The following is a 27,868-nucleotide window of genomic DNA, read 5'->3' as shown; positions in this document are numbered from 1 at the left end:
TGCTTACCTCATATGTGGGGAGGCCTGGGTTAAATCCCCAAGACTGAAAAAACCTCACTATGAAGGTAAGTTCCATAGCAGAGCAAGATTTCTAGAAAATATACACTGTATTCTATAAGAGGAGAATAAACTGGCTCCCCCCAAAAGAGCAGATGATACATTTTTTAAATTTGCAAACTGCCTTCAATAGCTGTGAGAGATCAGTTTAGAACATAAATACTTTATTTATAGTCTAAAATGGAAAGTAAATTTGACATAAAAATCACCTCCCTATTTTTACTTTTAGTCAGGTCAGAAGTTAGGGGAAAATGACATTATCAACAATTTCATGCACTTTTACAACTTCTTGAGAAGTATAAATGATCTCTTCATTAAATGGAGAATTTTCCTTTTTCTGACTTTTGAAAATATTGAAAATAATTTTGAGGGCCGGGGATTTAGCTCAGTGGTTTCGCCACCTGCTGCGCAAGTGCAAGGACCCAAGTTCTATCCCCAGTACCAAAAAAAGAAAAAGAAAAAAAAGAAAAGAATTTTGACTTTTAACATAAAGAAAAGTAAAAAAGAGAAACTAAATCTCTCATTACTCAGAGTAACTTTTTTCTTTAATTTTCCTCCAGAATTTTATCTCTACATCCAGCCTTTTTACACCTTAAGATTATGCTATAAATAACTCTTCATGTCCTGCCTCTTTCTCCAAACTCTGTGACATAAATCTTTTCCCATGCTTTAGGAATTCAGATAACTGAGACATTTTTCAATAAACCTGAATCACAATACATTTGTGATTACACATTGAATTTATGTATAAATGTGATTTAAATATATCAGCAGTGGGATTGAAATATAAAAGAATGGGATTTTTTTAGAAAAAAACTTATTACTAATATCTCAAATGCAGAACAGATTAATTCGTTTAAAAAAGCCATTCTTCAAACCTTAGGCTTTCTTATTCAGTCAGATCATCTGTATTTCATCAGCTACACATCGCATGGTATTTACACCTACACATCACTTTATTTGCTTTGCCTGACAAAATGAAAAGTATTGGGAATTGTTCAGGGAAATATGCCAAAAGAATCTTTGGGGCTCTTGAGTTTTACATATTTTCCCAGTTACACTAATGAAAAGGAATTTTGTTTGAGAGCTTGACCCGGAGTGCAGCTGCAGGGCATTTGAATGTATACTCAGTCTCTATTGGGCCTTCACTGATTTCCATGCAGAAGGCTCTAGAATTTCTGTGAATTGTTTGAACAGAGCAATTGAAAAAGAAGCCTAACCTGGTCTGTGACCACACTGAATTTCATGTTAAAGAAAAATTAAGATCATTCACATCACTTCATTTTTTTCCCCCCACAGAGTGCCAAATGCTTGATATTTTAAAAATGTTCCACCACCTTATTTTGATAGAACATTAACCATCACTGAGCTTTCTAACATTTTCCCCTTCTACCTAAGATAACTATTTAAATATGTGTTTTTATTTGTACAATTTGTGGAATAGAACAAAGGTATTGAGAAGAAACCAGGGCCTTTGAACTATTTCCTTTGCTCAAATGTAATGAGAAACACAACCAAATGGGCTAGAGGGTTTATTGTTACATAATAAAAGGCTTTTACAAACCTTCCAAATCATAAAGATGCCTGGGATGATGAATGATATATATTCACACGCTGTTTGAGCATATAGTTTTGGAGTTCATGGTTAGGCCATGGCTAGTACCAATAATACTGTTCAACAAGACTTCAAAATTTTACCACCTTTCTCTGTATAAGCAATCTTTTTGACCTTCAAGTGGATGATAAAGTTCTTTCAGATTGTGTCCAAATTCTCACAGAGCACTTTGCCACAGGGCATTTTCACTGTAGTTGACGGTAAATAATGTTTATTAGGAAAAGGTATCCTTACAGCATCTACTGTTTTTTTGCTTGTCTGTGCCCTGAACCGATGACAGGAGTGCAAGGAGGCTGCGCATTGTCCTTCACTTCAGGAAGCTAGTGGCCAGCAGACGACACAGACGTGGCAGAACCTTTCTTATGGTGCCATCTGAAAAGACACATAAAGATCACATAATAAATGCAGTGGGATGGATATCAGAAAGGGGCCCCATACATGTGCTTAGACAGTGAGGAAGTAAATAAACAAAAATCACAGATCCCTCCCCATAAACTAAGTTTTCATAGAAGCAGAAATTAGAGTTAATTTGCTGCTTGTTTGTTTTTCTTTCAATCAACTTGATGATTTAGAATCTGAATTGAGGATACTGGGGAAAGAATTAAACCAAATTTTGATATCAAGTTCAGGGATGAGGTGAAATGAATTTTTTTATTTTAGCTCTCCTTTTATTGCTCTCAGTAAATACTTCCTACTTTCTGATTTTCCTGAATTGTATTTATTGGCAGCAAGCTGAGCAGTCCTGTGTTTCTAATTAAGAATTGGATGGCTTGCTGAAGTGCTGTGGAGGTCATCGTAGGGCGTGGCCGCTGAGCTAGCCTGTCCTTGGGAATGAAAATGTAATCGCCTATCTGACTTGGTCCAAGTAAACCACTGTTCCTTTGCAAACAATACGTGCTTACTAGGATAGTGAAACTATACTGTGTGTGAGACTATATCTTTTTTCATGAGATTGTGATGCTTGTTGGCTTTTAAGTGCTTTTGTTTGTGCTTCATCTAAAAAAGTAGAAAGTTGACACAAAGTATAAACATCTTTGTATAACTTTGCATCTTCTGGTTGACCCTTGCTCTGTACGGTGCTGTGCAGACAGATGAAGAGGCGACTGATAAGCCACTGGCCTGTGACTTGGGAGTGAGAGGTTCATTTTGCCAAACAGTATTCAGGATGGCTCACCACCCATCTGTACCGCAGTGACCACCAGTGACCTCCGCACCAATGCACCCTCCTTGGTCCTCACCCTGCTTCAGACCTCAGTGGCCTGTGACTCCTGTCATCTAAGCCATCTCTAAGTGGCCTCTTCACTGGCCTTCTCTGTTGTTCTCTTCCTTTATACTACCCCTTTCAGCTCCCTTTTGGTCTCTTCTGACTGTAATCCCAGGCACTCAGAAGGCTGAGGCAGGAGGATCCAAAGTTCAAGGCCAGCCTGTGCAATTTAGCAAGAACTTGTCTCAAAATAAAAAGGGCTGGGCCTGTAACTCAGTGTGAAGGCCCCTAGGTTCAATTACCAATACTGCTTGTACAAAAAAAAGAAAAAACAAATGTACTATTCTGACCTTACCCCTTTGCTTACTTTGTTCACTCTCTAGAGGATCTTATGCATTCCATACTTCAAATTACTAATTGTAGTTACTACATTTTCAACTGTAGAAATAACCTAGTGAAATCAGGAAGTTGGATGGCTTGCCTGTGTTTCATGCCCAGCTCTACTGCTTACTAGTTGCCAGACTTGGGGCAAATTACTTAAATTCTCTGTGCCTCAGTTTCCTCATCTATCAAATTGAGGATTCAAATGAATTCAAATAAATACAAAGCATTGTGCCTTGCCTTTTCACTGCCCCTGACCCACTCTTGGTTTTATCTGGCTAACTTATTCATTTGTCAGGTCTCTGCTTCGATGTTACTGCCTGTGGGAAGCCTTTTCTGATGTTCAAAATCTCTGTGCTCTACGAACAGCCTAACTGCCCTACCTCTGCATCTTGCTGAGTTATCTGTATCTCCCATTAGCCAGAAGCCCTGGGAGGACAGAGGTGGAATCTGACTTGATCGTCACTGTGACCCAGGGTCTGGCAGAGTGCCTGACTCATGGAAGTACTTAAACATTGGCTGCATGAATGATGGATCGTGGTGGAGAGGAGGGCATCTGAGAGCCGGGGACAATGATCTAAAGGCATTACCTCCTCTTTGTGTTCACATCCCTAGGTTTTGTAGGTCAGAAAACCTCATCATCAGATTTAGTGAGGTTGAACATCCTAGATATCCTGATTCATATGATGTGTAACTCATAGAAAACCAATTTATACGCTCAAATGACAATATTTTCAAATTTTTAGTAATTTTTACAATATGCCTCAGAACAGTTTTATATGGGGCCTTACTTGTGAATGTAGTAATTTCTTTCCGATCACTTAATACCCTGATGAGGCTATGAATATGCAAATGTCTTTGTAGGGGGTCATCAAAATAAGCTTCTTCAGAGCAGGGGCCTCCTTAGTGTGGATATTTGAAGGGCTGTTGCATGGAAAGTGTCTAAGCTCGATGTACAGGACTCTAAGAGATAGGAAGCTACAGGAAGAGAGCTGTCTCTTTCAGAACAAAGAAGCTTCTAACTGTAAAAACTGGGTCACCCAGGAGGTTATGGGCTTCTGCCATTGTCTGTGTTCAGCATGGTGGGGTTAAGTCCTGGGCCAGGACATCGTTCCGGAAGGAGACTGATGAGTGAGGGCTTTAGGGCCGCTCCTGATCCTGAGAACCTGTCCCTGTGTCACTCAGGGACCCTTGAGCTAGGTCTTGTGTCCACTGTGTGGCCCCAGAAATGTCTCTGGAAGGAAGAATGCCAAGTTAGCCACCAGCAAGAGGTGACAGCAGCTTAGTTATTGAAACCACCTTGATGAATGTTCTATGTCATTTCTTGAAATAGATGTTACTAGCACCAGTGCCCAGTGACTTTCCTTTTTTGGCCTCTTGGTCTTGTTCCTTTTTTGTGTCCCTATGTTGAGTTTGCCTTAAGCATGGCAAACTGAATGATCAGGGTAGATTGTAGTGGTTCATGAAACTGCATTATTGACTGGATTTGGAAATGACTTGTTTTCTACCAACATCCTGATTTGGCTCTGGGATCTTAGGCTGGTTTTGCATAGGTTGTCTTGGAAATATGATTAAATGCACTTCTCCCTATAATTCAGGATCACGCCCACCCCTCTTGGAGAAGGGAAGAGCACAGTCACCATTGGGCTGGTACAAGCGCTGACTGCCCACCTGAATGTCAACTCCTTCGCCTGCCTGAGGCAGCCTTCCCAAGGGCCGACTTTTGGAGTGAAAGGTACTTTGTTTAGCCATTAATACATTTTTGAGAGCAGAATTATGGGGGAGAAAAGTTTTAAGAGAATGCCACCTACAGTTAAAACTTTTCAGAACTGGTACATTTCATCCCTGCATACCCACACACACACACACATCTTACATAGTCAGTACACAGTGGTCACCCCAGGTTGGTCCTTCAGGCACAAAGACATACAGAGCAGCTGCAGGGTACGAGTCTTCAGTGGAGCCCCCAGGAAACCCATTCTCTTGACTCGGTTCCTCTGGCCTCCCGCCTAAGGTGGAGTCTTTGGTCTCATCTATGCCTCCTGTGCCAAGCAATTTTGAAACCCTGCTAGTCATGTGGGTGTTTTACAATCCCAGCCATGGTGAAAGATCTCTCCTAAACCCCGAGATGGCCTGTAGGTCGGGCCCCAGTGCTCAACCACAGGAGTTGCTTCGTGGGGCCTGAGGCGCTTTGGAGATGACCCAGCTGTGCACAGAGCTGGAGGGAAATTTCTCTGGCTGTGGCTGGGGTGATGTTTGGCACCTTCCCATTCATTACTCCTTCACTAATTTATCATGAAGTCTCCTGAGCTCACTAACTCTAGCACTTATTGCTGTAATTACTGTGTGTTCTTGGCATTTTGTATTTTTTAACCGTATTATATTTATATTACTGTTATAAATATGAATAACTCCTAACTCATTAAGTACTGATAGCTCATAGAAGGTCATAATTATCTAGTGGGATGAACATTAGACTTGGAGTGAGAAGGCTGAGATTTTATTCTCAGCTGTGCCTTACTGTTGTGTGACCTGTAGCCAGCCATAACCCCTCTGAGCCACATCTGTAAAAGGGTAGAAAAGCTTAAGATACCAGGCTCACCTGGTTGTGAGGCTCAACTGAGATAGCACAGAAGAACATGGTGAACTATAAAATGATGTGGACATAGGTGAGATGGGTCTTTTTCATGTAACAACTAATGTTTCAAGGGAGACGCAGCATGACAAATCTTCACTAGTATTAGCTGAAATAAATTGGCTGAAGTTCATAATTTATGGTTCTGAGGTTTTTGCAGGTGTTTTTTTTAAACAAAGTTTTTTGATACTTCCATGTGTATATGATCTATCTAGATAAAGCATAGCCACATAGATCCACTAGTAAATTAATAAAATGATGTCATATCCTGAGATCTGTTTTACAGTAATGACATTTGCTATACTTTTTTTAACCTTTGTTTTCTAAATAAAGAAATGAAAATCTTTAAATTGCATATGTGGATGCAGCGTGAGCTTTGGTTTATTCTGCTTCTGCTCTACTTTGACAGACTAGCTAATGTTTCTCACTCGTTATTTTACCCCCCTCTTGGGTTTGGGGAGCTGTGTCCCTAGGGATCTATCCTGTGTCCTGTGTACTTAATGACTCACTTCAAATGCCACTTGCTCTGTTTAGGAGGAGCTGCGGGAGGCGGATATGCCCAGGTCATCCCCATGGAAGAGGTAAGGCCACGAGGTACATACGTGAATCACTGTGCTCCCCTCCCGACGCCTGTGACTCTGCCCCTAGAAAGGCAGCCACAGTCTTCCTCCATAGTCCCAAAGTCCCAGTGACTCAAAAAAACCAAAAGCACCTGTATGACTCACTCGTGCAGTGGCAGAACTTGATGACTTTTGAGAACTTGGTATAGATTTTATATGTGCCGCTTGGTGTGAATGTTCATATATTTTTCTATCTATGGTTGCTACATATGGATCTTATATAAGTGCTGATGAAGCCACTTGTCAGTGTTTTATAAATAAATGATGCACACATCATATTACCTTTCTAAATTCCAAAAAATTGTGCATCCTAAAACCCTTGTGAATCCCAGAGCTCCACAAGAGGCAAGAGAATGTTCATAGTCTCTTAGTCATCTGCTATGCTCCCAAACTTAGGAAGACTTAGATACTTCATGTCTATAAATTGTGACTCCAGATTAGGGCTGGTAGTGTAGCTCTGCAGTAGAATACTTGCTTACTTAGCAAGCCTGAGAGCCTGGCCAGGTTTAATTGCTAGCACTGCAAGAATAAACAAAAAGACTCCAAAATAAAATGGTTTCAGAGAAAATGGGCAAAAAGAGCCAATGGTATCAATTCTTCATTCTCTGAGAATTTTTTGTTTTCATCCTACATAAGCTTTCCTTTGTCCCTATGTCTCACCATTGACCGGTTCTCATCTGTTCTGCTCTCCGTGTGGGCCTTGTGGTCAGGTCCTGAGCAGTCTTCCTAATCCCTCATCTGAGCAGGTTTTCCCCATCAATCTCCATGGCATGAGAGGCCTCTGAGGCCCCCTGCTTCTGCTTCATCTCTGCAGGTTCCCACCTGCCTCTCTCTGCCGCCTGTACCAAATTCCTTGTAGATTCTTGTGCTCTTGTCTCTCACTGTTATTTAATTAATTAGTTTGTTTGTTTGAGGGATGCAGGGGGTTGAACCCAGGGCCTTGTGAATGCTGAACACACACTCCCCCAGCCCCTGTCTTCTCAGTTCCTTGTCTTTCTCATGCCTGGAGCATCTTTCCCAACCCTTTCTGCCCTCACTACCCAGCTTAGCCTCTGTTCTCAAGGTTCTGTTCCATCACACAAATTCTCCCCCACACTCTGTGTTCCTGGCCATCAGATTCAGCCTCATGATGTGTTGGAGACCTCTCTCAAGGCCCCAGGTCCCAGCACTTAGCAGAGTGCTGGCACAGAGTGGGTGCTCAGTAAGAAAGATTTGTTGACATTGTTGGAGTAGGAGAAGTGGTTACTCGTGGAGCCCTGAGTATCAGGGATGCTAAAGAGACACTTTGGATAAGCCTCTGAGGGGCACAAAGAGTGGTCCACAGCACTGCTGAGAACAGTGTAAGCCTCGTGTCTACATGGGGGTGATCAGTCCCATTCATAGGCCAGGAAGATACAGAACTGAGGCCAGGTTGGGGACGGAGTACATGGAGCATGCCCAGGGGAGCTGCTCTAGATTTATCCAGTAAATAAGGAAAGCACAGTGCAGTGTCCCTGTATTTTAGGGCACCTGCTCTATGGCTCAGAGTACACAGGCAGGGAGATCGTCCCTTAAAGGTGAACACCTCAGGGTCTTCTCTGGGTTCCCCACTCTGAGCTCAGTGCTCAGCATTTAGTGGGTGTTTGTTGCCTGAGTGCCATGCATAGGTAATGTGTACTTTAAGAAATTTCGTAAGTAGTCATAGGGGAAAGGTTAGAATAAATTCCAGGTGGACTGAGAAATTGAAATCTTGAAAGATAAGGAGCCAGCCTTGTGAAGAACGAACGAAGGTGTTCAAGGCAGTGGGACCTCTGCTGGGAAAGCCCTGAGTCAGGGGAGGGCTTGGCCTGAGCAGGGAACTGGAGAACACCAGTGTGGCCAGGGCCTAGCAGCCAGGGGTGGGTGAGATGAGGTGGAAGGGTGAGGACATGCCAGCCCTCATAGTTCATGGCCAAGAGGCTGGGTTTTAAGTGCCATGGTCAGCCTTGCAGGGATCTTGACAAGATAGTGAAGCAGTGTGGATTAGATTTTCCAAAAATCACTCTGGTCTCTGTGTGAGAAGTAGATGATGGAAGCTCAGTATGGAAGCTAGTATCCCAGGGAAGAGGCTGTGGGGTAACTCAGGGGAGAGCTTGGCTCAGCATGGTGGTGGAAGGATGGAGAAAGGATGGCAATGTAAGCTTTGTTTACCAATGTTTGTGAGTTAGATGTTAGGGGAAGATTCAAGGATGACATCCAGGGTACTGGATTGGGCAGACCAGTGGAGAACTAGGGAAGTGACAGGTGTGAGGTTGAACTAGGGTGGTGTGGCATGTGGTGAAGCTTTGAGGTCTCAAGGGAAGAGTCCTCTTTGGGGCCTGTGAGATGCCCAAGAGAATATAAAGTAGACAGCTAGAAATAAAGACTTGAATTCCAATTGTAAAATGGCCAAATAGAAAATCAGGAAAGAAATAGTGGCTAATCAAAGAATGCTCATCTTCACTAATAAGCAAAGAGATCTATGTTAAAACTACAATCAGTTATATTTTACCTGTCAAGTTGACAGATGGAGGTTTTTAAAAATAGTAATAATACCAAATTTTGGCAGAGATGGATTGAAATACAGTCTCAGGCACTGCTAGGAAGTATGTTAAAATTTCTGGAATAAATCTGGAAATATGTCATTTACCTTAATAACATTCATGTTCTTTAGCCCAAATGAGTTTATTTTTAGATTTATCCCAAGAAGGAATTGGATGTACATGTATAGATTTAATTTTAAAACTATATTTCCAAATAAAGTAACTTTAAAAAATTAGAAAAAACTCTAATTGGAAGATATCAAATTAACTGTATCTTGAAAATTATTTTATAAAAATGCTCATAATGTTAAGTATAGAAGATAAAGTCTGTTATGGTGTTATGATCCTAATATTGAAAATTAAAAGTCCTTCCCTCTTTTGGGACAGAGTCTCACTATTTAGCCCAGTCTATCCTCAAACTTTCAGCTGTCCTCATGCTTCAGCTACCCAAGTGTTGGGGTTACAGGCATGGATCACCTCACCTGGCTAAACTTTTTTTTTTCCCTGTACTAAGATTGAACCCAGGGCCTTGGGCATGCTAGACAAGCAATCTACCACTGAGCTAAAAATCTATTTTATAAAATATACATACATATATAATTTTTCATATTTTCCATAGTGAATATATTTTTATCTGTTATAAAAATTTAAAATTTTAAATTAATGCATATAAGTAATACATAACAGCAGTTCTATTTTAGTATATGTGCTGCCAAAGTGAGCACTTTTCCTTTTGGGAAATTGGTACATGCATATAATGTGTCTTGATCATTTTCAATCCTGTTACCCTCCTCTCCCCGCCCCCCATTCCCCCTTCCCATCTCCGAAATTTTACCCTCTAGTTTGCTGTCATCTTTTTATTTTATTTTATTTTATTTCATTTTATTAATGTTTCTCACATAAGAGAAACATGGATATATAACTTTCTGAGTCTGGTCTTCAGTGTAATGGCTTTCAGTTCCATCCATTTTCCTGCACATGACATGATTCCATTCTTCTTTAGCTGAATTATATTCTGTTGTGAATATATACCACATTTTCGTTTTCTGTTTATCCATTAATGGGCATCTACACTGATTCCACAGCTTAGCTATTGTAATTTGTACTTCTATAAATTGGGAATGGATACACAGTATTACTGTAGTAAGATGTCTTTTTTTGCAAATATACTCTGAAGTGGTATAACTGGATCAAATGGTAGTTCTATTTTAAGTTTTTTGAGGTCTCCATACTGATTATCAGTTGGTTGTACTAGTTTACATTCCCACCAACAGTGTAGGAGGATTCCTTTTTTCCCACATCTTTGTCAACATTTATTTTTTTTTTTTTTGTATTCTTAATGACAGCCATTCTGGAGTAATTTTGATTTGTATTTCCCTAATGCCTAAACATCTTAAATACTTTTTTCATGTCTTATTGGCCATTTATACTTCTTTATGGTAAGTATCTGTCCAGCTTATTTACCCATGTTTGATTGAGTTGTTGGGGGGGTTAATTTTTTTTTAAGTTCTTTAACTATTCTAGATATAAACCTTCTGTCAGACAAGTAGCTAGCAGAGATTTTCTCCCATTCAGTAAGTGGTCTCTTCACTTGTTTCCTTTGCTATGCAGAAGCTTTTGAATTTCATATAGTCTGTAATTGTCATTGTAGGTCTTTCACCTCCTTGGTTAGGTTAATACCTATGTATTTTTTAAGGTATTGAATGAAATTATGTTCCTGATTTCTTTTTTAGTAGGTTCATTAATAGTGTCCAGAAATACTATTGATTTTTTTAATGTTGATTTTTCTAACTTGCCACTTTGCTGAATTTGTGTCTAAGAGTCTTCTGGTGGAGTTCTTTGGGTCGTCTATGTAAAGACTCATATCATCCACAGATAGGGATAATTTTATTTCTTCCTTTTTTATTTGTACCTCTTATTTCTTTCTCTTATGTGATTGCTCTGGGTAAAGTTTCAAGTACTATACTAAACAGGAGTGATGAGAGTGGACACCCTTGTCTCATTCCTGATTTCAGAGGAAATACTTTGAAATTTTACTGGTTCAGTAAGATGTTGGTGGTGAATTTTTTATATATGGCTTTTTTCAATTTGAGGAAAGATTCTTATAGCCCTGTTTTCTTCAGGGTTTTTATCACAAAGAGATACTGGATTTCATTAAAGGCTTTTTCAGCATGTGATTTATATCCTTGATTCTATTTATGTGGTATATTACATTTATTTATCTGTGTGTATTGAACCATCCTTGCATCCGTAGGATGAAATCAACTTGGTTATAGTGTATTTTTTTTATTGTGTTGTTGAATTCTGTTTGCAAGAAGGATGTTTATATTTGTAAACATATACCACTGTTGTTTCTGTTTTCTGGTTTTGTTATCAAGTAATGCTTGCTTTGCAGAATGGATTTGGAAGCATTCTTTCTCTATTAGGGAAGTTTGAGAGGCCTTGTTTTTCTTCTTTAAAGACCTGGTAAAATTCAGAAGTAATTCCATTGAGTTCTATACTTTTTTTATTTGATAGAGTTTTTATTACTCCGTCAGTCTCGTCTATATCTTCTCGGCTCAATTTTGGTAGTTCGTATGTCTAGGAATTTATCCATCTCGTCTAGATTCTCTGATTTATGGGAATAGAAGATTTCAAAATAGAGTTTACTCCTGTGGATTTCAATGATGGTTTTGTGTAATTTTATCTTTTATCTTTTTTATCTCTAGTTTTATTAATTGGGGCCTTTTTCTTTTGGTTAGTTTGGCTAAAGTTTTATCAATTTGGTTTGTCTTTTCAAAGGAACAACTCTTTGATTTCATTGATTCTTTGTGTTGTTCTTTAGTCTCTATTTCATTAACTTCTGCTCTGATCTTTATTATTTCTTTCCTTCTACTGGATTTGAGTTTGGTTTGCTCTTGTGTTTATAGGACCTCTAGATGTATCATTAGGTTATTTGGAATCACTGTTTTTCTACTGTAGTCACTCATAACTATAAGCTTCCCTCTTAGAACTACTTTTATTGTGTCCCAGATTCTGATACGTTGTGTTTCCAGTAACATCTGATTCTAGGAATTTTTTAATTTCTCCCATGATTTCTTCAGTGACTCACTGATCAGTCAAGAATGTATTATTTAGTCTCCATTTGTTTGTTTGTCAATGGTTTCTTTTGTTGATTGCTAATTTAATTCCATTGTGATCTGAGAGGATGTATAAGATTACTTCTGGTTTTTGTATTTATTGAAACTTGCATTATGGCCTAAAATATGATCTATTTTGGAGAAAATTCTGTAGGCTACTGAAAAGAATGTGTATTCTGTTATAGTTGGATGGAATACTTTATAGATGTCTGTTAAATTTATTTGATGTATAATGTAGTTGAACACATTCACAATGGGGCTGTGATTTGTATGTCTAGCTGCCAGGCAGCTCTAATTTTTTTTTTTTTTTTTCGGTACCAGGGATCAAACCAAACTTGGGACCTTGCACTTGCGAAGCAGGCAGCTCTAATTTTAATCTGATCATTCACACTGGCTTGAACCACTGGTGGTACATGCATGACTGTCCCATTGGGTGGCTTGTACTCCTTCTCAAGGAGTATTTAAGAAAGGTGTTGATTTAGCAGACTAGATGTCATCATATTACAGTTCCTTAAGGAAAATATTAAAATGGTATAAGAAAATTGTAATGTACCAAATTTGTGGAACAACAGTTGTAAATGAATGTTACATATATCAGCAATAGGATACTTATAAAATTTCCATGTCAAAATTTAGAAAATTAATTATTGATAAACTACTCAAAAGTATAAATGTATTTCTTTTAATTTAATGAAATAAATTTGTTGATTATTGTAATAATTTTAATTGGTATGAACAGTATTGATATTTATATTTGGATAGTAAAGTATTCAAATTTCAGCAACTAACTAGTTCTGGTTATTTATAGACTTTTTATTAATTTTACTAGTAAAACGACCAATAAAAATGATTAGGTCCATTTGTACTACCAGTGGTACAGGTTGCCCAATGAGACAATTATGGATATACCACTGGTAGTTCAAGCCAGCAGGAACGTGTTAACTCTAATATTTCTTTGCTGATTTGTTTGGTGGTTGATCTGTGTATTTGTGAGAGTGGGCTTTGGAAGTCCCTCACTCTGATTGTTTTAGGGTCTATCTGTCCTGTTATATCAAGCAGTGTCTGTTTATGAAATAAAGCATACTGGTGTTCAGTTCATATATGTTTAAAATTGTTATGTTTTGGGTGAATTTTTCCCTTTACCAAAATTTAGTGGTCTACTTTATCAAATATAATATAGCTACTTCTGTTTGCTTTAGCTCTAGCTGCTTAGAATATGTTTTCCATTCTTTCATTATGAGTCTGTGTACGTCTTTGCAAATGAGATATGTTTCTTTCAGGCGACATATGAATGGGTCTTGTTTTTGATCCAATCTAGCAATCGGGCAGTCTCTCTCTTTTTTTTTTTTTTCCATACTAAGTGCTAAAATTAGGGCTTTTGCATTGAGCTACACATCCCAAGCCCTTAAAAAATTTATTTTTTTTGAGACAGGGTCTTACTAAGTCACTAATTTTTTCAGACTGGACTTGAGCCTACAATCCTCCTGCGTCAGCCTCTCAGAGTGCTGAAATTACAGGTGTACACCACCACACTTGGCTAATTAGAAATTAAGACAATTTATATTAAGTGTTATTATTAAAACATATGTACTGATTCTTACCATTTTGTTTTTCTAGTGTTTGATTCATTTCTGATTCTCACTTATCTATTCTTCCAGTGAGATTTATTCTTTTTTTTTTTTTTTTTGGTACTGGAGATCTAACTCGAGACCTTGCGTTTGCCAGGCACCGGATTAGTGAGATTTATTCTGTCTCTTGATCTTGTGGTTTTTGTCTTCTTCATCTGTGTTTAGGATTTCATGAGTATTGTTACAGTGCTGGCTTAGTGGTCATGAATTTTTTTAATTTCTACTTACCATAGAAGGTCTTTATTTCTCCTTCAATTTTGAAGGATAACCTTACGTGTATAATAATCTGAGTTGGCAATTTTTTTTTTTTTGGTATGGCTTGAACTACATCATTCTAAGCCTGTCTGGCCTTTAAGATTTCTATTGAGATTTTTTTCCCACATTGTGGGTTGTCTCTTCACACTGCTGGTGGTTTCTCTTGCTGTGCAGAAGCCTTTTAATAAGAAGAGATCCCACTTGTTGATTGTTTGTGCTAGTTCACGGACAACTGGGGTTTTGTTCATAAAATCTTTTCCTACACCGATGTCTTCAAGGGTTCTACCTAACCTCTGTTCCAACTGGTTCAGAGTTTCTATTTTAATATTTAGATCTTTAATCCATTTTAATTTTAGTTTAGTGCATGGTGAGAGATATAGGTCTAGTTTTAATCTTTGGCAAGTTGAAGCCCAATTTTTCCAGCACCATTTATTAAAGAGGTTATCTTTCCTCCAGTGAGGGTGTTTGGCTCCTTTATCAAAGATGAGATGACTGAATGTGTCTGGCATTGTTTCTGCATCTTCTAATCTGTTCCACTGGTCCTCAGGTCTGTTTCTTTGCCAGTACCATGCTGTTTTTATCACAGTAGCTTTGTAGTATAGTTGTGGGTTCATTTACAGCTAAGTGGATGCACATTGAGGCAATACTCTTAAGTGAAATAAATAGGACACACATGTATAAATACCGAATAGTTTCTCTGGTGTGAGAAACTGAAAGTGTAAATAAGGACTAAAATGTATAATAGGTAATGTGAAATAGGAAGAAAAGGGGCAAAGGGGAAGGAAGTGGGAGGGCTAGGGGAAAGGATAGAAGGGAATGGGATTAATATGAGAAAATGGAAAAATAGGAACAAAATCTTTGTAAATAGGGAGGACTGGAGGGGTTGAAGGGAGGGCTGGGCAAGGGTGAAAAATAAGAACCAAGAGAGACTATGTAAAGGTGCAAATTTCCAATGATGAATGTCATTATATTGTATACCTAAAATGTACCAATGATTAGAATGAATAATCGAGGGCCGGGGATTTAGCTCAGTGGTTCCAGTGCCTGCCTCGCAAGCGCAAGGTCCCGAGTTCGATCCCCGGTACCAAAAAAAAAAAAAAAAGAATGAATAATCGATAATGCAAAACAGGAAGAAAAGGTCCAAAGGGGTAGAGGTAGTGGGAGGGGCAGGGGAAAGGAAAGAAGGGAAAGGAAAAATGATGAGAAATGGAAAAAATGGAAATAAAGTCTTTGTAAATAGGGAAGGGTGGAGGGGGTGAAGGGAGGGCTAGGAATAGGGAAAAAATAAGAACCAAGATGCATTATGTAAAGGTACAATTCCCAATGAGAAATGTAATTGTGTTGTATACCTACAATGTACCAATAAAAGAATTTAATAAAGTGCAAAAAAAAAAAAAAGATTTCTATTGAGAAATCTGCTGTTATTTGGATTGGTTTGCCCTTGGTGATTTTGCATTTTTCTTTAACTGCTTTCAATATTTTTTCTTTTTTCTGAATTTTTGGCATTTGATTATGATGTTTTCTTCTCTAGTCATCTCTATACAGGGTTCTAAATGCCTCTGTTAGCAGGGTATCCTCTCATTCTCCAGATTTGGGGATTTTTCTGCAATAATTTCAGTGAATACATTTGTATGCCATTAGCCTGTATTTCCTTGCTGTCTTTTAGGCCAGTGAGTCTTAAATTTTTTTATTTAGAGTCATCTGGCCAGGAGTGGTGGCATGCCTGTAATCTCAGCATTTGGGGAGGCTGAGATTGGAGAAATAGAAATGCTGCGAGTTTAAGGCTAACCTAGGCTACACAGTGAGTTCAAAGCCAATCTGAACTACATAGCGAGACCCTGTCTCAACCCCCCCCCCAACAAAGTTATCCAAGAGCTCTTGAATAACTTGTATGCTGTTTTTCTTTTTTTCTTTTTTACTGTTTGAATGTTCTAGTATGTCCACCTTGTTTGAAGTTCTGAAACTCTTTCTTCTCATTCATTTTGCCTATTACTGAAAAGTTCAAATTGAGGTTTTTGTTACTAAGGTTTCTATTTCCTAGATTTGTTTGACTTTTCAGAACCTTTGTCACTGAAGTGGTCTTTCATTAATTGTTTGTCTCCTATTTGATCTCATTGATCATTTTAATTATCAGTGTTTTAAATTCTTTGTCTGGAATTCTATCCACTTCAGTTTCTATGGGACCAGCTTTTTGTGAGTCATGAATTTTTGGAAGCACCTGTTGCCTTGTTTCCTCAACTTATGGTTGTGTTTTTGCATTGAGGTTTCCAATATAAAATAAAACTTTAAGAAAGAAATATATAAAATGTTTAACTTTCCAAGATATTAACGAAATACAACTTAAAACAGAACGCCACTTTCTTTGCTTTTATTATTAACTTTTTTTTGTCTGCATATTACTTTGTTTCTGAAGTAATAGTTCTTACCAGTGTTTTGAAGATGACACTTCATTCCTTTCAAAAAGTAATTTGGTGGCATTATCAAGGTCTAACTCCTGGAATGTTGCTAACTAGAAATTCACTTTTTAAAGAAAAAGCTATTTGCAAGTGTTCTCTATAATTGTAGACTTTTTACAAAAGTCAAAATTTGAAAGCAGCCTAAATTTCTGAAGCTAAAACTTGGTATGTCTACTCAATTAGGTAGCCCCTATAAACTTCAGTCATACACAAAGATTATTAAAAAATACAGGTGAAATGTCCTTAGCTGAAACGTCTGGGGCCAGAATGTTTCAGATGTCAAATTTTTTGAATATTATAAATTCACATATCCATAATGAGATATCTTAGAGATGAGCCCCAAGTCTAAGTGTGGAATTCATTTGTTTTATACACATTGCCTGAATATACTTTTATACAATATTTTTAATAATTTCATCCATGGAACAACATGGCCTGGCATGGAATTTTCTACTTTCATCATGATGTCGGTGCTCAGAGCATTTCAGACGTTGAAGCACTTTAGATTTGGTATTTTTGAATTTGGGATGCTTAACCTTTCAGTCTATGAATTTCCTTTCGAGTTAGGTCTGTTTCTTGTATACAGCACATTGCTGGGTTTTGCTTTTTTGTTGTTGTTGTTGTTGTTGTTGTTGTTACTGGGGATCGAACTCGGATCCTTCTGCTTGCAAGGCAGGCGGCGGAACCACTGAGCTAAATCCCCAGCCCCTGGGTTTTGCTTCTTAATCCATTCTGTCAGTCTGTTTCTTTTGATTGGTGAATTGAGGCCATTAACATTGATAGTTATAATTGAGAGATACTGACTCATTCTTGCCGTGATGTTTTATTGTTGTTGGCTCTTTCATTTCTTATTTTTCCCCCTTTCCCTTTAGTGCCTTACCTTGCGTCTTTTCTTCTCTCTGTTGGCCCTCATGGAGTTGTGACCTTCATTGTCTTTTTCTAAGATATTGCATAAAATTGTTTGAAGTGCTGGTTTGGCGTTCGTGAAATTTCTCAGGTGTTCTTTGTCATGAAAGTATCTAATTTCCCCATCGATTTTGAAAGATAATTTTGCCAGATACAACAGTCTAGGTTGGAAGTTATTTTCTTTTAGGGCTTGAAATACTTCACTCCAGGCTCTCCTTGATTTGAGGGTTTGTGTTGAGAAATCTGCCGTGATTCTGTTGGGCTTTCCTTTATAGGTGATTTGTTCCTTTTCTCTAACTGCCTGTAGAATTTTGTTCTTCTGTTGGGTTTCTGGGATCTTAACTATTATATGTTTAGGTGTAGATTTTTTTTATCGTGGCTGGGTGGAATTCTGTATGCCTCACTTATCTGTGTGTCCAATTTTCCACTTCTGTCTGGGAAGTTTTTTGCTATTACTTCTGTGAACAGTTTTTTTATGTCTGTTGTACTTTCTCCTGTTTTTTCGTGGACTTCTGTCAGTCTTATGTTATTCTTCTTTGCATCATCTAGCAGCTGTTGGATTGATTTCTCATGGTCCCTTACTATCTTTAAGAAATCTCTGTTTTCATGGTCCTTCACTGTGATCCTGTCTTCTATATCTGATATTCTGTCTTCAGATTCTCTTAGTCTGCTCTGCATGCTTTCAATGGAGTTTTTAATCTCCTGAATATCTGTTTGAATCTGTTTCATGGATTCCATTTCTTTCTTATGTTGGGTGATCATGGTTTCCATTTCTTTCTTATGCTGGGCATTCATGGCTTCCAGCATGTTTCTGATCTCATCTATTTTCTTATCTGTTTCTGCTCTAGAGCCTCTAATCATGTCTTTCACTCTACTCACCATCTCTGTAGATATCTGGGAGATTATTTCTGCTTTGAATTTTTCTAGAGCCTCTTGCGTCTGCTTTGTTACTTCCTGTGCTATCAGTTCAGGGTGTCCAAGTGGTTGATTATCAGACTTCTCCACCTTATTTCCCCCAGAATTTCCTTTTTGTGGCGAGGAAGCCTGTGTTTGTGCCTTGCTTAAATGTCTTCTCATTTTTGTTTTTGGTACTGTCCTTGGTTTAATTCCTGGGTTGATATTTCAAAATTGCTTAATGCAGGTATCTTTGTTGCTTGTGTTTAAAACCCTTGTGGAATGATTGCTTTTCAGAGGTGTCTTCCAGATATGGCTTGTGTTTAGGTTTTGAGGCTCTAATGACTCTGAGGCTGTTTTATTTTCCTTACACCAGGAAGAAAAACTGATTAGATCAGTCACAACATGTTAGACCAAATGATACAATCAGCAATACCATAGCATCAAGCACAGATTAGAAAATGACAATTTGTGGTAGTTATTAATCAATCACATTTAACTATGTGAAGTATAATCCCCTGTACCTCTGTAGTGTGGGACCAGGTACCAGAAGAGCCTGAAGGCGGGGCAGGGCGGGGGGAGTGGAACTAGGCCTTGCAGGCGCCTGCCTGGCTAAGCCGAGCACCAGATGGGGGCGGGGCTCCAAGCTGCTCCTGGGACCTCACCGTGGTGTGGGCAGGAACCAGGATGCAGCAGAGGAGCTTCACACTGCTTGGCTGACCCGCGGAGAGGAGCCAGATGGGGGTGGGGCCTGATTAACCTATAGTAACTTTTTTACAAAAAGATTTCAAATGAGAAATATACTGATTATATGAATAATGATCATGGGTAGGTATGCGAATAGAAGGAAAATAGCAGAATTAGGAGAGTTATGGCAGTGATATTCTTTATTTTTTAAAGTTTCTTTAATATTTTATATTGCTGTGTTGCTAATGTTCATTTTGCACCTTGTCTCTTCCCAAAGTATATTTGATATTATACTGTTTTCTAGATAAGAAAATTATTTATGAAAGTGAAGAACCAAAATTAGGGGGGAACAATCAGTAAGTCCATTAGAATGTGTCTGTCACCTTTAACCTGAGAATGGAAGAGTTTGTGATGAGAGACTGTCAAGACTTCTTTGTTGTCAGATGAAAGATCTTGACACTGATTTTCTGATTGAGGCTATCTGTGGACTCAGTGCATTGTAAAGATATATACTTTGCATATTATTTTATTTTCCAAACAGTCCTTAACTAGTGCTGTGGTTGCTTGAAACCAATAGAAAGATTTTTTTTTTTCCACTTACAGTTCAACCTGCACCTGACTGGGGACATCCATGCCATTACTGCTGCCAATAACTTGCTGGCCGCGGCCATTGACACAAGGATTTTGCATGAAAATACTCAAACAGATAAGGTAAGAAGGATTCCTTGTCAGCCATTTTGGGGGAACTTATTCTGGGATTCTTGGATCCTTCCAGCATTCACGGAAAGACTTGTAGAGTCTGTAAACTCTGAAATTTTACTCAAAATTTTGTGAATTTTATAATGCCCTCATTTCCTAAGGTAAAGATCCACACTTTGGTCAGATTCTCAGCTGGGATTATGACCACTGCCAGGTTATTTGAAGAATTATATTATGTTGTACTTTTTAAGCCAAACTGTAGCTGAGTCTTTAGTTTTAAAGGTCAGTGGTAGATCAGTTCTCTTCATCCTAGCCTTAGATCCGGTCCAATCTCTGCTCTATACTAAAAGGGAGATTACAGAAATAGCATCCTTGTATGACTAATGTTACATGCAGCTATTTAAGATGAACTGTGACAGAGGCAGAGATACTTCCTGGGTTTCACATGCATGTAGTCTTAAGAGCTCAGTCACACACCTGGAAGGACAGAGTACCATCTACTAATGCCTCCCAGATGAAGGACATGGACAAGAAGGGTACTTTCTCGAATGTTTTGCAAGGGTCCTGACTTTCTTCACTTAAAATAATTCCTTAGTGGGTCTTTGGAATAGAATCTGGATAAATATTAATTAGACAGTTGTAAGACTGTAGTTCAAGAAGCATATTTATTCAAAATCTTTGCAATGTGGATTATTTCATATTTAGGCAGTTTTATTAATGACAAAATTTAAGTCTTCATTGTTTATATTAGCCTCAAAATTTTAATAGGGCCTGTAATCTAAATAGCTTGGTTATAAATGTAATGAATTTTGTCCTGTCCTGTGATTTGTCCTAATGCATATTTGACCTTTAAACATCTGTGTTTTATTTTTGTTTTCTCAGGCTCTGTATAATCGACTGGTTCCTCTGGTGAATGGTGTCAGAGAATTTTCAGAAATTCAACTTGCCCGGCTGAAAGTGAGTTTCCAATTTTCTATTCTTTAAAATAAACAGAAAGGGATGGAGATGTAGCTCAGTGGTGCCACGCCTGCCTCAAAAGCACAAGGTCCTGAGTTTGATCGCCCATACCAAAAAAAAAAAAATTTTTAAATTTTTTTTAGAAAAAGCAGAACATATCCTACAGATACATCAGAAATACTGCCAAAGGCAGAAATTTTGAACTTGACTCAATTTTGGGTTTTTTTTACACTCTTCTGGGTATTAAAATCTAAAGAGACAACAGTATAGCCAGCGGAGCAGTGTTGGAAGCCTGAAACCTGAATCCCACACCAAAGAGCCAGGGGAACAAATAACTAACCTTCTAGGATTCTTTTTCTTCACGTATGAAATAAGAGGACTGCTTTGCTAATCTGTGAGTACCTCACCAAACCAACAAATTGAATTTTTATGCATCCTCTTTTTAAGGAGAAATATTGTTATATTTGTTAAATGTCTAATGATAAGATAGCCTATCTCAGTTTCGTGTTGCAGCAAGATACCCTCTTTATGGCACAGAAAGCCATTGTAATTCTCACCCACGTGACCTGGTTTTAGTACTGTTTGCTGCTTCTGCTCTGCTTCTCACATTGGTTCCCCAAGCACTTTGTCAGAGTCTGAAGAATAACCATTGTATGATTTAAAAGCACTGGTTGGTACTAAATGGTTCATTAAAATTCACTCCCTTGGGGCCCGGGATTTAGCTCAGTGGTTCCACTGCCTGCCTCGCAAGCAGAAGGACCCAAGTTTGATCCCTGGTACCAAAAAAAAAAAAAAAAGAAAAAAAACAAATAAATTCACCCCCTTGCTTGTTACTGAGCCAAGTTCCATTTGTTGAGGGTAATGAGTAATTCCATCATCTACAGTTACAACACATACAGCTTCTGTTTCCTGGATTGTCTTTTTTTTAATACTTCATTAAAAACCACTTTCTTAGGATATTTTCTTTACAGAAGCAAATGCATTAAATTTTCAAATTTTTTGCTCAGTGTCTTAAAAATAACTTGTTTTGAAACTTAGGCTTAACCTTTACTTGAATTGTTGCTATTTATATTGACAAGAAGAACTAATGAACTAAAGCATGAATTATGTGGACAGCAATGCGTGTCCCTTCCAAGCAGCCTGTGGCAGCCCTACGGAGACCTCCAGCCAAGACAGCAGTAGCAGCCACAATGACCCCATCTCCAGATCTGCCGTGTTGAGGGTCTGTTACAGATTTTCAGAGTCTTCCATATGATTTGACCTAACCTGCAATTTACTCAAAGTAGAGTTTTTTTAAAAAGGTTTAACAAGTCATGGAGAAAAAAAAGAAGCATAATTGTTCTTATCCTTTCGCTTTCTATTTCTTCTCACGCCTATCACTTTTTTTTTAATCATTAGAAACTGGGGATAAATAAGACTGATCCAAGCATGCTGACTGAAGAGGAAATGAGCAAATTCGCCCGTCTCAACATCGACCCCACAACCATCACGTGGCAGAGAGGTGGGTGCTGGGAAGACTGTGGATGGCCGCATAGGAGAATATGTTCACACTGGAGCTCCTAGATTAATTTTATGTCTTCCCGTGGACTTCCCAGCCTGGATTTCATAATCCCATTTCTTTCCGTGGGTCTTATTTTCCCTTCTTCCTCCCTCCTTGTTGCCTGTTATTTAAACCAACTGCTGTCTGGGCTCATTCCCACTCATTCTCACTCTTCCAAATTTCCAAGGAAAATTAATTTTCTCCTCTGTCTCCTCTTCCTTGGCCTCTTCTTTCTGCATTTAAAAAAAATGATAAAGCTACATTTCCCTTCCTGGTCCTGTTGGCTCTTCTTCCCACCACCCCTCTTTCTTCCTTTATGTCTCTCGTACTAGCTCACAGAGTGCTCTCATTGATGGCTTCCGTGCTTCACTCTCCTCCCGGTCCGGTAGGTGCTTCCTGCTGTCTTCCAGGTGTCCTCACTCCCTGGTGGCGCCCTGCTGGCCTCCTGCCTCCCTCCCACGCTGTCCTCTGAATCTCGTCAGTTACTGTGGGGTGGGACGGGGCCTGAAGTGTGAGTCCGCCTTGCCCCTTCCTGGCTGCACCACCTTGACCAAGTCACGGGGGCATGACCTGTTCCCAGCCCCTGAGTGCTGGAAATGGATGGGCTGTACTTCTCGAGACTGCAGCAACCACACTTGAGCAGTAAGGGCTGCCATAGCACTAAATGGTAGGTATTCTTGATTTTTCCAGGTTGTCCTCAGACCTGCCTCCCACCGATATTCCCCATTTCTACCCACTTTCAGAACACATTTGTCAGATGCCTGATTTATAGCTGTTATCTTCAGCACATTCTCTTCTTTTCATTTGTGTCTCCTAAATTCAGTGGATTCATCTTGACAGAGATGCTAGCCTGTCGCTTCCTTGATCAGAAGCCTCCAGTGGCTCCGCCCATCCCATGTAGTAATGCCGCTCCATCTGCTCTCCAGTCAGGAGGGGCTGCCCTTGTCCTTCTGCCGCCCATGCTTGGCCATCACTCCCTGCCCCCTGCCTAACTGGGACTTGCCTTCCCTGGGCTGGCCCAGGTCTCACCCCATTATGAAGTTTCCCTCTGGGAGTCCATTCAGCTGGGCCATTAAGAATTGAGGGACAAAGTTCAGAGGCCTTAAAGATCTTTAACACAAACACAGGTTCAGTATCCCTTATCGCACGAGCCTGGGACCAAAAGTGGTGCTGAGTTCATATTTTTTTTTGTTTGTTAGAATATTTACATATACATGATGAGATATCTTAGGGATATCTAAGCCTAAACACAAAATCGATGCCTCGTAGACACCTTGTATATGTAGCCTGAAGGTAATTTTATACAATATTTTTCATAATTGTGTCCATGAAACAACATTTTGTAGTTTGGAATTTCCTACTTGTGATATCATGTGGAGCCTCAGAAAGTTTCAGATTTGGGAACATTTCAGATTTTGAGATTAGAGATGCTCCACCCCTAGCAGTACCAGCCTCCCCATCAGCAGGTGCCACCGAAATGTGAGCAGACTTTACACACTGCAAAGCACCGCCCAGATGGATTATCAATAGACAGCCTGTGGTGAGAATTGTGTATGGAGGGTTTTTTTTGTGTGTCTCTGTTTCCCAGAGAAGTTAAAATCTCCTCAAAACTATTATAGACATATTTTTCATTTAAAAATAAGTGATACTATTATGCATATGTTAGAAATCTGTCAAAAGAAGAAGAAACCTCATCTCTTTCCTACTAGCACTCTTACTCATAGTTTTTTTGTCATATCTAGTTTTTTATAGTTTTATTATAATTTAGGTGTATCGATGTTATATCCTACTAGCTTCATTTCTTCTTTTTACTTAGCTGGTATGCAGTCATTTTCAGTGGTTCCAGAATATTCCTTCGTGGATGAACCACAGCTTACTTAGGTTCTGTTCTTGAAGAGACCCACAGCATTTTTAACAACCAACATGAATATTTTCAGCATTTTATTGAGGACTCTGCTAATTTTTTTTATTTTTTTTATTTTAACTGGGGAGGTTAATTATTAAAATGGCACATTTCCAAAATGTGCAGTCAGTCTTTTCAAGGCATTTCTGAGTTTGTGTTATTCTGTAAACCTTTTTTAGAAGTTTATTTATGAAAGAAAAACCATGAAGGTAGAAATTGGTAAATTTTAAATGGTGCATGTGGTCATACCGAGAGAAATGTCTACACCGGATGGCATTCTTTCCTGTCTGCTTTGAGACCTCAGTCTGGGCAGCCTTCAGAAATAGGACAGTGGCTCAGCGGGGATCTTGGAAGAGAAAGGCTGGGTCACCTCTTACACTGAGGGCCAGCATGCCCTTGGGTTCTCTCTGGGGAAGTGGAAGAACTGAAGTGTGCTGTGGTTACAAATCAATTTTAATGGAAGTGACAACTTTAAAAAATCATTCCAGAAAAATACTAGCATTATATTACTGTTTGGGGCACTAATGTGAAGAAAACTTTATTGCGGTGGACAAGCCATCTGTGTCAGAGGAATTTGGAGTGACATTTGAGAGGGAGTTTGGCTCTGATTACCTTATGTTAATGTGAGAAATAGGATTCTCCAGCAGATGAGTTAAGGGCGTTTGCTAGCAGTTTTCTGGCTTAGACCTAGAGTTAGTGTAACCCTTGTGATGAGATTAGATTCTGGTATGACTTGATATCTAGAGGGGGACTCTCGGGGCCAGTGGGGGAGGATAGATTAAAACCTTCAGATGAAGTGGATCAGACCATGCGATGGTCACCCCTTTCTTTCAGCCTGTGTACAGCATCTGATGATTGCTTCATCCTGCGCCTTAGAAGCTTAAAGGACTCTTTGCCTGTAACAGGGTGAAACCAGAACCAGCAGAATATTCTAGAAAACTTAACATAAGCAAAGAAAGAAAATATATCTGGGAAACGCATTTGTTGATCCCAGAGCACCATGAGCAGAGCACATCGGGCAGATTGGTACCACATTTCTGGTTCCCAGCACTACCCTGGCAGTGTGGTGGAGACTCTGTGCCATGTCTTCTGCTAAAGCCATGTAGAGGGCTTGTCCTGATAAAGCACCCTGGGCTGTACCTTCTCCCTGGGCTCTTGGCCACATGAGTTATTTAGTAAGTGTTCGGCACACTCTGGATGCTTTTCGGAACACAGAACTGCAGTGCCAAACCCAGGCGTGTCCAACCTGTGGGTGAGGTTTGGAGACATCTGTCTTGACTGGACCCTGTTGAGCAATGAGGAATTGTCTTAGGATGCATACAAAATACATAATATAGTTAAAATATATGGTCTGTAAAGTACATTTTAAAACTTCCTTTTTACATATTTTTTATTGTAACACAGGCATGTCCAACCTATGGCCTGCCTGCGAGGAATAAATAAATGAAGTGCCCCCCCAGTGCCTCCTGTACAGGGCTACTAGTGCTCACATCTCTGCCCCTTGACAGGAAGGGTCTGAGATCAGAGACTGACGCCGCCCCTGTATGGCCAGCACGGGACAGCGCAGCATAGGCCCTCTGTGTCACCTCCAGGAAGAAGTCCCCAGGCTGCTTACTCCACTTTCACCTGTCATAAAGGACAGCAATTGCATGTCACTAATTTGGGGCTGCTGGCTGGCATCTGTCTTTATTGTGGGTTGGAATTAACTTTCATGTTTCTTCTTTTGTGTATTACTGGAACTTTACACACCTCTTTCCTTGGGTGTCAGAATCCTGGCGGGTTGAGAGATGGCCCAATCTACCCATGTGGGAGGCTCTGGGGCCACTGATTATAACTGACCTTGCTGAGCTTTTTGTGTTTTGTTCTTGCTGGTTTTCTCTTTGCTGCACACACACACACACACACACCAACTAAATTTCTGTTATTAACTTCAAGGAAATGTGATCAAAAGGTCGCTTCAGTCTGGTGCCAAGATTGTAGATTCTACACATCAGGATATTTTTCCTTTGCATCATGGAAATAAAAGTAGTCGCTAGTAACAGTGTTGCGAACCAGGTCTTTTAATTTTTAGATTACAAGAAAGGTTTTTATGTACTTGAGTGTGCTCTGGGTTTGTGTATATGTGTGGCTTGTGGGTACTTTGTGTCAGAGAAAGATTAATGTCATTTGTCCCACACATGTGTACCATTCCCAAATGCATGGCCTCTGTCACTGTTTTTGTCAGAGCCATATTACCCATTTGGTAAATTATATATCAGTTGTCACTGTGAGCAGCGTGTTATTTGAAGCCAAATTATTAGTGAAATCTCTGTCCTTCTGGCTTTGTTTCCTGGCAGTGTAAGTTTGAGTTTTAAACCAAATCTTCACAGACAAAATCTGAATCCGTGCAATTCAAAGAAACCAATGAATCAAAGAAAATCAGGACCAGCTCTAGTCACAGTCAACTGTTTTCCCCCAATAATATTTTATTTACTTTTTTATTGTGCCAAAATGTACTACTTATCATTTTAACCATTTACCAGTGTACATTAAATGTACTCACCATAATTATACCGTCACTGCTATACAAAACCCTCATCACCCCCCCAAAATAAATCCCCTTCCTAGTAAGTGATAATTCCCTCTCTGCCCCTAGTAACTTCTGTTCTGTTATCTGTCTGAGTGAATTTGCCTATTCTGGGTGCCTCATATAAGTGGAATCATACAACATCTGTCCCTCTATGTCTGGAATATTTCACTATGCTTAATGCTTCTGATTTTCATTCATGTTGTGGGATGTATTAGAATGCCCTTTTCATAACTGTGTAGTACTCTGTTGCAGGTATATACCACATGTTCATTCACTTGTCATTGGACACTTTGGTTCCTTCTCCTTTCTGGCTATTGTGAATAGTGCTGCTGTGAACATGGGTGTGCAAGTATAAGTTCAAATCCTCACTTTCAGTTCTTTTGGATAATACACAGGAGTAGGATTACTGGGTCATGTAGTTGTTATATTTAACTTTATGTGAAACTGGCTTGACTCTTTGTGACTCAGGTCTCCTGTAAAATGTCATCATTTTAGAAGTCCTTCTCCTTGCTGCCATTTTAAACAGGCCCAACCCCATCCCCACCATCACCTGGCACTTGTTTTTTTTTGGTACTGGGGATCGAACTCAGGCCCTTGTGCTTACACAGCAGGTGGTGAAACCACTGAGCTAAATCCCTGGCCCCTGACACATTCTTTTTGCAGCCTCTTTGATCTTCTTAAGGATCTAGCAGATATTTCATGTTCATTTGATTCCCGGAGGGAAGCCCGACCTTGTTTGTTTTGCCCTTTCCTCTGCACCCCAGGAATCGAATCCCTGTTTGTTGATTGAAGAAATAATCTATTCTCTTTCAGTGTTGGATACCAATGACCGATTTCTACGAAAAATAACAATTGGGCAGGCAAGCACAGAGAAAGGGTACTCCCGGCAGGTAGGTGGCTCTTTCTTCCTTGCCTTGGTTTCTGCCATCTCTGTGCTTCTCCCTCAGTACCTTCCCGTGTCTTCCCACCCCACTTGCCCAGGCCTTCAGATCTCCCATTGTTGGGGTGGGTTCCCAGGGTAAGGGCCGGGGACGGGGGGTGGGGTGGGGGAGTGAGTGTGTCAGGCCACCTAGAACTCCAGTGTCTGCTTCCTGTGCTTTCCAGAGAGCCGCTGGAGGGGTCGGGGTTGGGGTCCTTGAATTCAAATTCTTTAACTATTTTATGAGAAACCCACCCACTTTCTGCTGCATCTGCCTCACAACT

At 39.5% G+C, this 27,868-nt stretch overlaps 1 protein-coding gene across 5 annotated transcripts in view; it reads left to right on the top strand.

The window, feature by feature from the left end:
* The window catches only part of Mthfd1l (methylenetetrahydrofolate dehydrogenase (NADP+ dependent) 1 like), a 199,342-nt gene that overhangs the window by 54,116 nt on the left and 117,358 nt on the right, over positions 1-27,868 (top strand). For all 5 annotated transcript variants that reach the window (XM_004856880.3, XM_013076727.3, XM_021237946.2 and 2 more), the window contains exons 12-17: positions 4,856-4,992; positions 6,427-6,473; positions 19,601-19,708; positions 20,579-20,653; positions 22,052-22,154; positions 27,479-27,555. In XM_004856880.3, coding sequence (XP_004856937.1) covers positions 4,856-4,992; positions 6,427-6,473; positions 19,601-19,708; positions 20,579-20,653; positions 22,052-22,154; positions 27,479-27,555 — 547 coding nt within the window. The remainder of the gene's footprint in view (positions 1-4,855; positions 4,993-6,426; positions 6,474-19,600; positions 19,709-20,578; positions 20,654-22,051; positions 22,155-27,478; positions 27,556-27,868) is intronic.

Source organism: Heterocephalus glaber, unplaced genomic scaffold (assembly GCF_053883595.1).
Source record: "Heterocephalus glaber isolate CG9 unplaced genomic scaffold, H.glaber_assembly_v1.0 deba00001593, whole genome shotgun sequence".
In the NCBI taxonomy this organism is placed as follows: domain Eukaryota; kingdom Metazoa; phylum Chordata; class Mammalia; order Rodentia; family Bathyergidae; genus Heterocephalus; species Heterocephalus glaber.
The sequence above is the reverse complement of the archived record's forward strand: the minus strand, read 5'-3'. Positions and strand labels throughout refer to the sequence as shown.